At 51.3% G+C, this 13,389-nt stretch overlaps 6 protein-coding genes across 6 annotated transcripts; 2 read left to right on the top strand and 4 right to left on the bottom strand.

Annotated features, from left to right (window-relative positions):
• Positions 1-582: 582 nt before the first annotated feature.
• On the top strand, positions 583-1,303 carry MRS44_006847 (uncharacterized protein; the record flags this gene model as incomplete). The annotated part of the gene is made up of 2 exons (XM_046274497.2): positions 583-743; positions 796-1,303. The coding sequence occupies 2 exons, from the start codon at positions 583-585 to the stop codon at positions 1,301-1,303; spliced, it is 669 nt and encodes a 222-aa protein (XP_046139521.2).
• Positions 1,304-1,394: 91 nt separating this feature from the next.
• On the bottom strand, positions 1,395-2,897 carry MRS44_006848 (uncharacterized protein; the record flags this gene model as incomplete). Its single annotated transcript, XM_046278103.2, has 1 exon — positions 1,395-2,897. One exon carries the CDS (start codon positions 2,895-2,897, stop codon positions 1,395-1,397), a length of 1,503 nt encoding a protein of 500 aa, XP_046139520.2.
• A 1,772-nt stretch (positions 2,898-4,669) lies between these two features.
• Positions 4,670-5,905, bottom strand: MRS44_006849 (uncharacterized protein; the record flags this gene model as incomplete). Its single annotated transcript, XM_046280478.1, has 2 exons — positions 4,670-5,353; positions 5,414-5,905. 2 exons carry the CDS (start codon positions 5,903-5,905, stop codon positions 4,670-4,672), a joined length of 1,176 nt encoding a protein of 391 aa, XP_046139519.1.
• A 417-nt stretch (positions 5,906-6,322) lies between these two features.
• On the top strand, positions 6,323-8,701 carry MRS44_006850 (uncharacterized protein; the record flags this gene model as incomplete). Its single annotated transcript, XM_065621902.1, has 4 exons — positions 6,323-6,453; positions 6,665-7,811; positions 7,862-8,091; positions 8,149-8,701. 4 exons carry the CDS (start codon positions 6,323-6,325, stop codon positions 8,699-8,701), a joined length of 2,061 nt encoding a protein of 686 aa, XP_065477974.1.
• A 199-nt stretch (positions 8,702-8,900) lies between these two features.
• MRS44_006851 (uncharacterized protein) lies at positions 8,901-9,996 on the bottom strand (the record flags this gene model as incomplete). Its single annotated transcript, XM_046280476.1, has 2 exons — positions 8,901-9,859; positions 9,915-9,996. 2 exons carry the CDS (start codon positions 9,994-9,996, stop codon positions 8,901-8,903), a joined length of 1,041 nt encoding a protein of 346 aa, XP_046139517.1.
• A 772-nt stretch (positions 9,997-10,768) lies between these two features.
• Positions 10,769-12,501, bottom strand: MRS44_006852 (uncharacterized protein; the record flags this gene model as incomplete). The annotated part of the gene is made up of 3 exons (XM_046279834.2): positions 10,769-11,491; positions 11,553-11,736; positions 11,786-12,501. 3 exons carry the CDS (start codon positions 12,499-12,501, stop codon positions 10,769-10,771), a joined length of 1,623 nt encoding a protein of 540 aa, XP_046139516.1.
• Between the last annotated feature and the right edge of the window lie 888 nt (positions 12,502-13,389).

Consider the following 13,389-nt stretch of genomic DNA (forward strand, 5'->3'; position numbering starts at 1 on the left):
ACAGCCTACCTGCGAGAAACAGCGTCTTTCTCCACAGATGCTGAAGACGAGCCGTTATTTTGGCCCATGATGAATGGCATACTCCTAGAGAGAATCTATGAGGGCTTGCGGTTCCTTTGTTACGGATTCGTTGCCTGCGGCATAGCGTATTTATGTTTCTACTCTGAGTTCCCTGGGCGTATACGACCTCCATGTACAACCATGCCGTGGACAATCTGGCCGGCGTTGATTGTGCTCTGGGGGGTCTGTTGGATGTTTTATCCCTCTCCTGGAAGGGCCCCTGGAGCTGGGGAGTTGGAGAGCCAGCCTCATCTTCATCATCAGCCACAACCTGAAGAACTTCGTGGTGAGTCCCTGAACTAATACCACACGCTGACTCTGACTCATCGTGACTTATTAGGGGAATTCCGTTTTTCGGCATTAGACGAGGCCGACCTGATCTTCCCCTTCCTTGAGCACTCTTCATTTTCTGACGAATGGTGGGCTCCTCATCAGCTCAACACAACCTATGATCCCCTGACAATGACCATGGTTCATGATACGGGGGCTTATCCACCAGATCCAATACGCCAGTTTAGCCCGATGACAACGGTAGATCCAACTCGAAGTCCCACGGATTCTCTCCACCTCGGTTCAGGATCACAGCTCACTCTTTCCCCCGGCGTTCAGCAACGGTCTCAAACCCAAGGGAGCGAGCCAGTGGCCGTGGGTATCACCGAAAACATTGCAACGACTGCATCCGGGTGCGTGAACATGACCTTGACGTGATACCTAACAACTGACTGGGCCGACTAGGACCAAAGCTACCAATCGATTCCAATGCCCACAGTGTTACAAAGTTCTCTCAAGACGCGACGCTCTCGATCGCCATCAAAGGTCACAACACAACCGGGGGGTGGAGGAACAACTCTGTCCTCATAAGCCATGCAAGCATTCAAGGCAAGGCTCTGGCTTCGCTAGGCGCGATGGACTCCGGCGACACCTGAAAGCTTGCAAGTCACGGCCCAGAAGGGCTATCACAGTGGCTTTGGATTCTGTGGATAGCCAACCAGACAGCGAAAACGAGACAAGAGGAGGCAGTCAAGTGCGCAGTTCCAACCACCATGCTCACAGCTCGGAACACCCCAACGATACAAGCGATCAACAATCTTCCGCTGACAGCTTGATTTTGGGACTAAGAAAGCGTCTTGCAGAGGCAGAAGCAGCCCGCGACAGAGCTAAACGTGAGTATGAAGAGGCACAACAAAAGGTGGCAAACTATAAGGTGACGATCGAAACGTTGGAAAAGGAACGCACGGCATGAGACCATAGGGATGCAACTTGAATTTCGTGGGCTTATAATAGCACCTCTTGCTCTGATCTTACATTGGGCAAAAGAATGAGACATAATACATCTATGCACTCGTTTCGTACTTGCTCCTCTTCCGCAGCTGCTCGCCAAATACCCAGAAGCACCACGGAATTGGTGCCATTAGTAACGTACAGGAAGCCAAAATGGTGGTTGCCCATCCCGCGCCTAGTGCTTGAAACATGCGCAACGCGAACAGTGGGAACGCGAAGCCCAAAGTATACCTACTGAGCATCATTGCACCATTTGCTGAGGCGCCGTAGAGAGGGCCGTAAGAGTCCAACATGAACAGATTTACACCAGCATAGATAAGTAGAGAAGCCACCATGGACATGCCTTGGAAGAAGATGGGGGCGAACCAGTGGATGCGATATTGCGCTGTCCAGCCGGCAATGAGAAGACTGGTTGGGAGGAGAAGACTGCCCATCATGGCAGGCACCAGGCGGTTCTTTGGGTCAAGGGGCTCAGTGTCGTCGTGGGTTCTTTGCCATCGTGTGAGGCGTTTCTGGTAGAATGAAAAATCGATCAGGACAAAGGGACCGCAGGCGATAAAAGTCCCAAGCGTAACGCCAAGATATGAAAGAGATTCGCTAGTTTCCTCAAAATTGTAGTAGTGTCGGAAGATCCAGGGAACAGATGTGACAAACGTATACAGCAGCCCAAAGATGAAGCCATTGTACAAGCTGACGAGGGTGACGATGGGTTCGGTGAACAACATGTGCAGAGGCCTCAGAATGAGGACAGTAAAGAAGTGTCGAATGGTCCTTGCGACTGATGTTTGCTGAGAGGAAGTATCGCCGAGACCCATTCTGATAGCTCGACGGCGGAGGACAACCTTTTTATAGGTCTCCTTGGTGAATAGGACTGGGATGTAGAGGCCGATAGTCGCCATGATAGCCACCCACTGCGTCCATCGCCAACCTTTAGATCGTACAATGAAGCCGCCAATCAGAGGAGCAATAGTTGAGCCGAGAGACGGGATAGAGTAGTAGATACCAAGGCTGGCTCCGCGGTATCGAGGCTCGGAATAGTCCAGGATGGTTGCCGAGACGTTGTTGATGTTTGGCGCAGCAAACACGCCAGCAAAGAAACGGCAGATAATTAAGCTGACCACATTCTTGGAGAATCCCGACCCGACCATGAACAGAAGAAAGATTGGAGTTGTGGCTACAAACACCGTCTTCCGCCCATATGTCTCTGAGAGAGGGGCACCGACGATTGGTCCACAAGCCATGCCAAGGTTGTACATTGACAGCGGGAGGACGGCAACAAGCCGACTCTGATGGAATTCTTGTTGCACAGCCTCTTGGGCAGGGGCGTAGATCGCACCAGCGAAACAGCTAGCAAAGGCAAGCGAAGTGATACTGGCGATGCTGAGGATGCGCACAATAGCTGGAAAGTTGCGAGGGTTGTCCGGGTCGTCAGGGCCAGTCCAATCGTAGGCGGCATTCATCCGCCTGATAATCTGGCGTGTATCTGTAGGCGGAGGAGCGATGTGTACACCTCTTCTGGTCGTTTCGACCATTTCTGGCTGGGTAGCGGTCTCCATGATGAAGGCTGGGCTATGCGATTGGGTAACTCGAACAATTGGAATGAAAGAACTAAATAAACTAATCCTTATAACGGAGATTGTTTTTATCGCATTGATCGTGTCGTTTGCGCCCTTGTGCTCGGTCAATGGTACAACTCGCCGATCCTCTAGTTGATCTTTTTTCAACTCGGCGAAATGGAGACCCTCCCCGGGAAGGCTTTCTATATGACGTCTACCTAAGAACAACCCGATTGGCTACGAACTTTTCTCTTGGCTACTGATACAACCTCAATGGATCTCGGCTTTCAACTTCGTTCGTGAAACTTCGGGCCCAGGTCGGTGAGAAATTGACCAAGGCCGACCTGTAAATGAGCCGAGCCGCGAAATCATCCGAACCTCTTGGGATTCATTCTTCGTCTAGTTCTATTTCTCTTCAAAAAACTGCATCATTTCATTCAGAGTTTCTTCTTTCCTCTTCATCCAAGGAAAATGGCCACATTTCTCAAGCACCACCAGTTTGGAATCCTTGATGCCTTGCTTGGTTGCCTCTCCCTGAGTGGGCGTACAAATGGGATCTTCTCTACTAAATATCATCATGGTCCTTACCTTAACCTACCTCAAATATTCCTCCTAACACTTGGCTCGCCGATATTTTCCATGCAACATCTGATAGTTCCACAAAGGAGCCTCTGTCAAAGTGGCCAATGGAGACGCTGCTGCAAAAGAAGGGTCGTATAAGTAAACCGGAAGGAATTTTTGAATTGTCTCAGCGAATTCCAAGTCGGAGAGGTCATCCCAGGAACTTGTCCATGCCTCGAGAGCACCGTGAAACCGGGGGTCCTGTCTCTTCTGGGCAAGCACAGCCCCCATAGACTGGCTATCATCAAAGTCTTCCAACTGGTGATTTAGAAGAACTAGATTGTCGACTTTGTCTGGATACTTGATGGCGTATTAGAGGGCGGTTGTTTTACTTTTAGAATGACCCATCAGCCGTGGAATGGTGTCGAGCTGCAATTTTTGGCGCAGAGCTTCCACATCGTCGGCCAGATGCCAGCTCGTCATGACTTCAGAGTTGCGTCTAGTGGATTTCGCGTTGCTTCTAAATTCGAGGTAGATCAAAGTGAATTTTTCTTCGAGGTTGGCCAGGCCGTCTTGTAAGTAAAATGACCCGATGCCCCATGCCGGGGGTAGAATGACGACGGGTGGCCCACTACCTCGGACAAAGTAATGAAGGAGAAAGTCGTCGCTCGTGCGGAACAAATATTCGCTTGGGCTAGGGATGGAAGAAAACGCCATTGCGGAGGATGATTCAGAAGAGTCAGAGTTTGATAGAAGTCAGAGGAGGATAAGTAAAGCAGGAACCTTTCAGCTCTTTAAGACAGAACAATCACAATTGGATTCTATTTGGTTGGGGCACAACAAAAATAGGTAATTAAAAGCCAGGTTCTGGCCATCCTCCGGGCTCCGAGCTCCTTGTCTCCGATTGGCTAGAGGAGCATCACGGTGGCCTTCAATACTTTGAACCCTTGTCCCTAGGGCGATCACTTCAGACTTGTGTTTGGTTTCAATAGGTCTCACGGGTAAGGCTATTGGTAGAGGCGCCAGGAGAAAACGCTCAATATTCCTGGGAGGGTCACCATTAAAAGCACTCACTGTTCACATCAGGATGGAAGTGACTCGAGTCAATCTCAGAAATCTATGGGGTTGGTTGTAAATGTCTTGAGATGGTCTAATCCGTACGAAATAATCTAACTTGAACTTGAATCTCCGTCTATCACCTGTGCCCTCGGTCAACTAGCCTCCTCTGAGCTCCCCTGAATGATCTGAACCAGTCCATTCGGAGCATCTTCAGCAAACAGTAGTTTAGCGGATCCAATACTTCTTTCAATCAAGTCTCTGCCACGCTTAAACATGTCCTTTTCGTACTCAGCAACAGCACGGTCCAAGTTGTCACCAGTCCCAAACTCAAGAATCTTCTCCACAAGAACCAGAGAGTCGTACATGGAACAGTTGACACCCTCTCCGACAAATGGAGTTGACACGTGGGCTGCGTCCCCGATCAGAGTGACTTGAGCGGCGTGTTCCCAGTTCAGAGAGTCAGGGGCCATGTGGTAGAGCGGCCAGTAGCGGAAGCCACCCTCGCTGTTGGCGATAATGCTCTTGAGCTCATCATCCCAATCTGCAAAGTATTCCGGTTGAGACAGGAAGAAATCTCGAGCCATGGCGCCGTTGTCAGCGATAAGGTCAGCATTGGGATTACCAAGATCAAAGACATTCTCATCCACTGTAAGACCGAGATAGATTCGATAGGAACCATCGCTCATTTGCTGAACGGCCAAATGCTTCTTCGAACCAAAAGCAAGCATGCTTCCGTGGCCAACCCTGGCTTCAACTCGGCCGTAGAATCGGTTGCCAGGTGAAATCTTGCCTTCGATGTAGCTCTTACCAGAGTACTGAGGCTTTGCAGGCGTAAGCTACAGGGTGTTAGCCTCGGCCTATAACCGTGTCTTGTGAATGGGTGATGAGCAACTCACCAAGTGTCGGACATTGCTCCAGGCTCCGTCAGCTCCAACTACAAGCCGGAAGCCGGTGGCATTACTTCCGTCCGCAAAGTGAACAACGACATTTCCCTCAGCATCCCTTTCCACTTGTTTCACAGCCTTGTTCCACTGGATCTTATGTGAAGGAATCGAGTCGAGCAAAAGTTTGCGAAGTTGAACTCTGTCAATCTCGGGCGCATCTCGTCCCTCGCCGAACTTGACGAGTTGCTTGCCCGTCTTGTCAGCGACCTGGGCCACTGTTGCATCACGACGAGCGAGCTTCTCGAATTCGGCAGATAGCCCTCCACGCTTGAGGGCTTCTTGGCCTGCAGCCCCGTGGATGTCGAGGGAGCCTCCTTGCCCTGGAGGCGAGTTTTCGGAGATGTTGCGTTCGTAGACAACGTAGTCGATGTTATTGAATTCGAGAAGGCGGGCTAGAGTGAGGCCGCTGGGGCCACCGCCGATAATTGCGATATGAGCTGCCATTGCGAGAGTGGTGTAGTACGGTAAGAAGGGTGTGATGGGTAGGATATCGTGAGCTAGTTTGGATAAACTGTACACTTTGGAAGAGAGAGAGACAACTATATAGTGATTCTAAAGTTATATGAAAACTAGACAATTCGCCATTACCAAAATCTCACCACATTATCATCGTCTTGGAACGCTCCAATGTATGAAATTGAACCCAAAGGCGTCCAGATTGCCGCCTCTGATTGGACAAGCCTGGATACCGGAGTCCGTAAGCTCCGGCTTCAACGACCATGAGTGGTCAGTCCCGGAAGATGACGACCTCCATTCCGGAGCTAACCAATGGGATGGACCGTAAGCAAGCCAAACGTCCCTCCCTGGCATCCGGAAACTCTCTCCTCTTCAACGCATCGACCGTCGACCCCCGAAACAGACATGGATGACAGCGCATCCTCTGCGGGCTCAGATTTGCCCCGATTTGCTGTGAGTGCGCCATTCCAGGAAGAGGAGTATCTAATCCCTAATCACGAGGAGCAGTGTGACTTTTATCGTGAGAAGAAGATCAAGTACGTTGTCCGTTCTTCCTTTTGCCCCAAACAAGCCGCTCATTGACTTGACCAGATGCTCTAAAGAACTCCCCAAGTGCGCCGCGTGCAAGCCATGGTCCGGAGAGTGCATATACTCGAAGGAAGGGGCGTCTTTAAAGAGCCGAGCCCCGAAAGCTAGGTGAACGATGCTACCATGCCCGAGTTGGCAATAAGATTAACAGTCACAAAGGGACGGCGAAGAGAGGCAGCCTCAGCCTACAGCCGTGTCGGAACCAATTGGAGTCGAGGACAGACTCCGGCACATCGAGAACAGTTTGGAACTTCTGACCAACTCTGTAAATCAGCTACTCGTCGCCTCTGGCAGCAGACCAGCACCTCATGTCAGTAGTGCCTCTAACGAAAGCGGTAATCTGGCCCCTGCTCCCGAAGCTGAACGACGACCGCCCGAACAAATACATACCTTCTCATCGCTGGACGAAGCAGCAAGAATACTTCAGTCCTTCCAGGATGAATCAGGCCCTTCACCTGAACATCAGCAGGCCCAGTCAAGCCTTCAAGGTCTTTCTGATGTTCTCACAAATGTCTCGCTTCATCACAGAACAGTCGATGGGACTACTTCGGACAGCAGGTTTTACATCCCAACTAAAGAAACAGGTTATGCGTTGATGGGCCAGTTCTTGAAGCACTCCGAACTTGGAGATTTCATGTTCCTCACTCCCTCAGACCATACCCTACGTCAGGTCTTGTTCGAGCCAGAGACTGTTACTGCCAAGGCATGGGTTGTCTTTGTCAATTATATGCTCCTGGCTCTAGCGACTGGGAGTGGACAGCATGCCGACGCCGCCGCAGCTTTCAGAAAGAACATGCGTCTGGCCCTGGATGACGCGAAAATCTTCCTCGAGCCGAGTGAGGTTAACATTCAGACCTTGATCTTGCTGGCCCTTCATGGAGAGGACTTTGCACTGCCCAACATGTCCTGGATGCTTACGGGGCAAGCTTGCCAACAAGCTCAAGTGCTCAGATTACACTCTGTCACCAACTCGGACACCTCATCGCCGGAGCAGCAACGCCGATTATGTTTATTCTGGGCACTGTTCATGGCTGACAAGTCGTGCTCGTTGGCATTTGAACGCCCAGTGTTTCTCCCTACGGAGTGGTTTCAAAATGTGCCGTTGCCAAAGTTTGAATACCTTCAGCAGTTTCATGCCCATCAATCACAAGCCCAACCAGCAAAGTCAGCATTTGGGGCGCACTTATTCCTGCAAACTGTCCAGCTTTCCAAGTTGATGGGATTTATCCTCGTCCCGAAGGGTGCCAGTTCTGAGAGAGATATGCTAAATAGTTTGCTGGACAGCTGGTATCAGCAGACGTACGAGGTACGTTGCTCTAGCGACTGTGAGAGACAAATTGACTGACAATCTAGAAGCTTCTTTCTCAAACTCGGGACTCTGAGACAGAAAGTCACAACACGGCCCAGTATCGTGAGATGAGCTTGGGTATTCTGTCTATTCAATTCCGGTACTTGACTGCCTGCATCATTCTTCAGGGTTCCAGCTCAGGGAATGAGGAGTTCCGAATTGCCTATGCAAGACAAGCGATATCCCTGCTTCCAAATATGGTCTCCAACTGGAGTCAGGTCTACAACCCAGCAGTCTGGTAAGCAATCGCGCCGATGCCCAGTTACTACACCCAACGGCTTACTTGTTGACCAAGGGAACTTCTATACTTCCCATTCACCCCGTTCTTCGTTCTATTCGGAAACATCATGAGAGATCCGTCCGCTTCAACAGTACCTCAGGACCTTGAGCTGCTAGCAACAGCGAAAACATATTTTTCCCGGATGCGCACACAGCTTTACGTGCTTGCGGGTATTACTTGCAAACTCGAACATACTGCTGGAGTGTTCCTAAATCTTGCACGAGAGCATGCCAATAAGCCTCGATCTGGGTCTCTGGTGAGCCGGGGGCTGCAGGACGACATGGCGGCCACTCTGCCCCTGACCATCACGGACCCAGGGCAAGCGGCTTTCTCGTTTGCCGATACTCAACACAACCAACAGCCTCCAACTTTGGACGATGTAGATATTGAGACATTTCTACACTGGTTGCCGCAAAATATCCCCGTGCAGTCGACAGCAGATGTTGACATGGGGGAGTTTGGGGGAACGGCCCCGAGCCAGGAGACCCGAGGGATGAAGCGCAGCATTGACAGCACCTTTGACTGGTTTTCTTGGGACACGTATTACGCCAGTGGGACAATTTTGTAGCCCATTCGCCGCTTTTCATCCAAGACATGCTCAATATCTACCAAATCTTCCTCTCCCTGGCGGTGGGTCGAGAGTGGACTATGGCAAGTATGTTCGATTTGAGCTATGATAACAGCTTTAACCTATATATTTACAAAGCATGGAAGAAAATAACCATACTTCCACATCTCAATTGTACGGATATACGCCCAGTGAGTGTTTACTCAGTAGGGGCAGGCGGGTCGGCCGAGTAAAGCTGGGCAACGAAATCGACAGGTGTAAAAGACTCTGGTCGACCCTCGGCGATAGAGTTGCCAAAATGCAAATTCGTGGCCGGTGTAAATGGATCTGGAGATGCCTTGGAATAGAACTGGCTCCAAGGGGTGCCCGCCTTTGCATGACATCCAGGAGTGCACTCACCCCGTTGTGCAGTGCACACCAAAGGCTGCCCAGCGACGGGCTGCTCGCAGCTCACGGGTGAAAACCAGCTTATGGTTGGCAGTTGGCAGGAAATAAGTCCGGATGGAAAGTAGTCATCGGTTCCGTAGCTGACGCAAACGTACTTGCCATTGGTTTGTCGCAGAAGGTTGGTGCAAGGTTCGACCGTGAAAGCCATGGGCTCGTAGCCGTCGGCCGTGGTGTCGAGGACGACAGGGGAGCCGTGCTGACCGTTGCTTCTTATCACTTGACTTCCCTCGCTGCCCTGAACGACTGCCTTGAAGGCGAGGTTGGGGTTAGGGGTAGCACAAGGGTCGACCGAAGTGGAGGAAGTGGAAGCAGCCTCGGATATGGAAGACTCTGCAGATTCTGTCGTAGACTGAGTAGTGGATCCGGAAGTAACAGACTCGGTGACCGAAGTAGAAGAAACAGGCTCGGTTGTAGAAGACGAAGCAGGCTCTGTTGTGGAGGCGGATGTAGCGGATTCAGTTGACGACACAACAGTTGTGGACTCAGTTGAGAGGGTGGTGGAATCAGCGCTAGACACAGTGGTCGAGGCAGTTTCGGAGGTCGCGGACTCGGTTGAAGTGGGAGTTTCAGTATTTGCGCTTGACTCTATCGCCTTGGAAGTCTCAGTCTCGGTCTCAGTGGATGTCTCTTTAACCGTGGATGACAGTGACAGCTCTGAAGAGGTCACCGAAGTCGAAGCCGCAGACGACACAGTCACGACCGAAGAGGACCCTGTAAAGCCTCAATTAGCAAGGCAAATCCCCGCCATGAAATATGCTTCACTCACCTGACTGTGGCTTGCATGGCGAGGCAAGCGACTCGGCCGAGAAGAGGCCCAGAGCCAAAGCAAGAAGGACACCAGAATGCATCGTTGGGCAATTAACGAAAGAATGAGACGAGCGATGGCTGAACTAGAAGAAAAATAGCCCGCCATGGCTTTGTATTAGTTTTTTATGGCTTGACGCGGTAAAAGGGGCCGCGGCCGTTGGTCGTGCTCAATTAAAGAGAATGGGTCTTGAGATTCAATAGTCGCTGCATTAGCATCCCTGGTAGGTTAGCTGTCATCAATAGCTCTCTTTAACCGCAGCTGAGGTGGGCCGACACGAGAATAAACGTCTTGGCTAAGCAATAGCTTGATATCAGCCCCAGTCGCTTCGGCCGGGACGGAAGAGACGGGCGGAAACAAAGGCTGAGAAAGACGGTCTTGTTCTTCTGGCTCACTTATCGCATCGAGGGCCGGGCTTCAACTATAACAAAGATTTCCTCACGTGATTAAATGGAAAGCAAGGTGGGCCAAGTCAGATATCGAGAAGTACATGTCTTTACACTTGGTTGCCAATGTTGCCAATCACGTCTTTTAATGTAACTTTCTTATCACACACATCACACTCAATGCACAACGGTGAACAAGCCCATGGACAGCGCTGGTCAATTAATTGTACGAAGCTTGTCCCTACTATATTCCCAACCTTGGCCAACCCTGGCTCAATCTCTTCTCTTGCTAATCACCCATGACCCCAAACCGAGAGCAGTTGCAAGCCACCACCAGTATCTTGAGACTCCCCAGAGAGCCGACTCCCTCGCCGGTGACAAGTCCGTCGGCGCAGTCGAAGGCAGCGACACCAGTGGGGCCGCTTGGCTTCAGAAATCAATGCCGGCATCGTAGGCCTTCTTCTTGAGCTCCCCCAGGTCAGCCTCGGCCTTGGCGCGCGCCTTCTGTGCGGCCGAGACCTTTGACTGTGCGTCATCCTTCTCCTTGATCAGGTTTTCGATGTCTCCCTGCTGGTCCTTGACCGTCTGCTCCAGCTCCGCGATCCTCTTGTTGGCCCGATCAAGCAGCCCCTGAGTCTTATTCTTGGCAGCCTCAAGCTCGCTGTTGGCCGACTTGAGTTGGCCATTCTCCTTGGTCAACTCCTTATTCTTCTTGGTCTGCACGTCCAGTTCGGCGTCAAGGTGCGAGATGGTGGTCTGTTGCTTAATCACCTTCTCTAGAAGCTTGGCAATGCGTGCGTTGAGAGCTTCAATGTCACCCTGCGCCTTGGACAGCTTCTGCTTGAGGTCGGTGACTTCGGCTTGGCTAGCCGTAAGCTTTTCTTGGGTCTCCTTCAGTATCTTGCGGGCTCCCTCATCCTGGATCTTGTCATCGTGGATGTACTTCTCAAGGTCCTGGATCTTCTTGCGGAGCTCGTCCGCCTCTTTCCGGGCCGCGGCGAGGTCGTCCTCCAGCTTCTTAGCCTTGGCTCTGGCGGCGTCACGATCAAGAGTGAGATCCTCCTTCGTTTTGTTGAGATTGGTGATGTCCGCCTGTGCAGCCTTGAGCTGCTGAAGGAGGGCGTGGTAGTCGGCATCCAGGGCGGCGAAGCGCTATATACGTTGTTAGAACGCTGCTAGCATTTAACACGAGCCAAGGGGGTATGTTACATACATCCTGAGCATACTTGGCCAGGTAGCCGGCTTGGTCCACAAAGGCAGCCGTATGAGCCAAGGTGTCAATGATACCCTTGGGGAAAGGCAGAGGGCCAAGAATGCGAGGGAGCGAAGGCTGAGGCTGGGGCAAGCGGACTTCAACCTCGGTCTTCCCTGGAGTCGGCTCGGGGGGATCAAAGTCACTACGCGATGGTGTCAGCAATGGAAAATACACGTCAGGGGAAACCGTACTGGGTGTGGGCCTGACGCTCAATGATGGCCGAGCGAATCATGCTGCCAACATCCTCGCCGTGGCTGCCCTCTTTGACATGGACAGCAAGTTTATCAGTCTTGGCCTCCCAGGTGCAGCTGATATCGTAGTATGAGTGGTAGGAGAACTTGACGACATCGGTGCCGATGCCAGACACAGACTTCTGGACCTCATTGCGGAAGGATGGGTCCTTGAGCTTTCCGGCCGAGTCCTGAGTGTACTGCCAGAGTGATAGGATAGGCTTTCCCTCTCCAAAGCCATCAGGAACAATGAAGATGGCCGGCTCATCCTTGGCGAAGTGCATCCAGCTGAACTTGCCGGTCCAGATGCGGGTCGTACCAGTGAGCTCTTGCTTGGACTCCCAGATGCGCTGGAGAGGCAGGGGCTTGCTGACTCCGTTTGTGGGGTTTCTCATGACGACGCTGAGGGATTTGTACCCTCCCTGAGTTGTAACAGTATAGTTGTACCAAGCGCCCTTCAGGTAGAAGGTTACATCGGTGGCCTGGGTCTGGGTGACGGAATCGACAACGATGGTGTCGAACCAGTTTCTCTTCTTGTTGCGCTGGGCATCTTCCGTCCACTGTGAGAAGAGGTAGACACTATCGCCAACACGGACAGGACCGTTGGGCAGGACGATGACGAAAGTCTCATCCTTGGCGTAGCTGTACCAGTCGAGCTTTCCTTGGTAGACGAACATTGTAGGTGAGGAAATGTCTTTGTGCACAAGATTGAAGGGTGGCTTTTGTGTCAGGGATGAAAAGATGTGAAGGAGATGTTGTTTGCTATGGAAAGAGGATTTCCGTTCAGGAGGTAGCGAGGGGTTTTATAACTTACGACCGATGTCCAAGTGCTCAAATCTCACATGTAGCCTGATGATGATTTTCTAGTGTACAAGGTACAACAACATCGTTTGCAAGCATTGCATGTCCTGTTTGGAATGTATCTTGATGATTTTCTGCGTGTATTTGCCAGGTGGCATCCAAAAGCAAGGCCGCCAGTTGTGGCTAGTCTGGCGATCAAGGACAAAACAGGACGAATAGTCGGTCCTCAGCGCTGCCAAATAAGACATACATACCATAGTGTTGCAGCCACTGAGGAGACGATAGTCAGCGCGTTGCAGGGGGTTCGGATCGGCTACAACTCTGGCTAGTCGCTCTGGCCAGCCACGCCAATCAAAAGACCAAGATTCTTTCCCCAGCTGGCTCAGATCAAGCCCCCTCAACTGCTCTGATCGACGAGGCCCGACAATATTTGGCTGATAGTTCATTCACCGGCAGTGCTAGTTTCTGCCATCTCTTCAGCCGTTCTGGTGGCTTCTCCCAGCGCCGAGCATAATAGTATTAAGATTGAACTATGATTTATTTAATCTACTTTGACCGAGATATCTTATATATGTTATATGCTTTTCGCTTATATTTTAACCTTTAATTAATATAATTCCTATATTTTGATAGATAGATCGTTTTAGTCTAGCGCCTACAGATGCCAACGGACCGAAGCGCCCGCTATTGCATAACCTCAAGGTGCAGAGACAGGGCTGGTTCTGGACCCAGTCGGGATTGGCATGTTTTGATCGGCCGAGACA

Source organism: Fusarium solani, assembly GCF_023522795.1.
Source record: "Fusarium solani strain SB1 chromosome Unknown bctg00000003_1, whole genome shotgun sequence".
NCBI lineage: Eukaryota > Fungi > Ascomycota > Sordariomycetes > Hypocreales > Nectriaceae > Fusarium > Fusarium solani.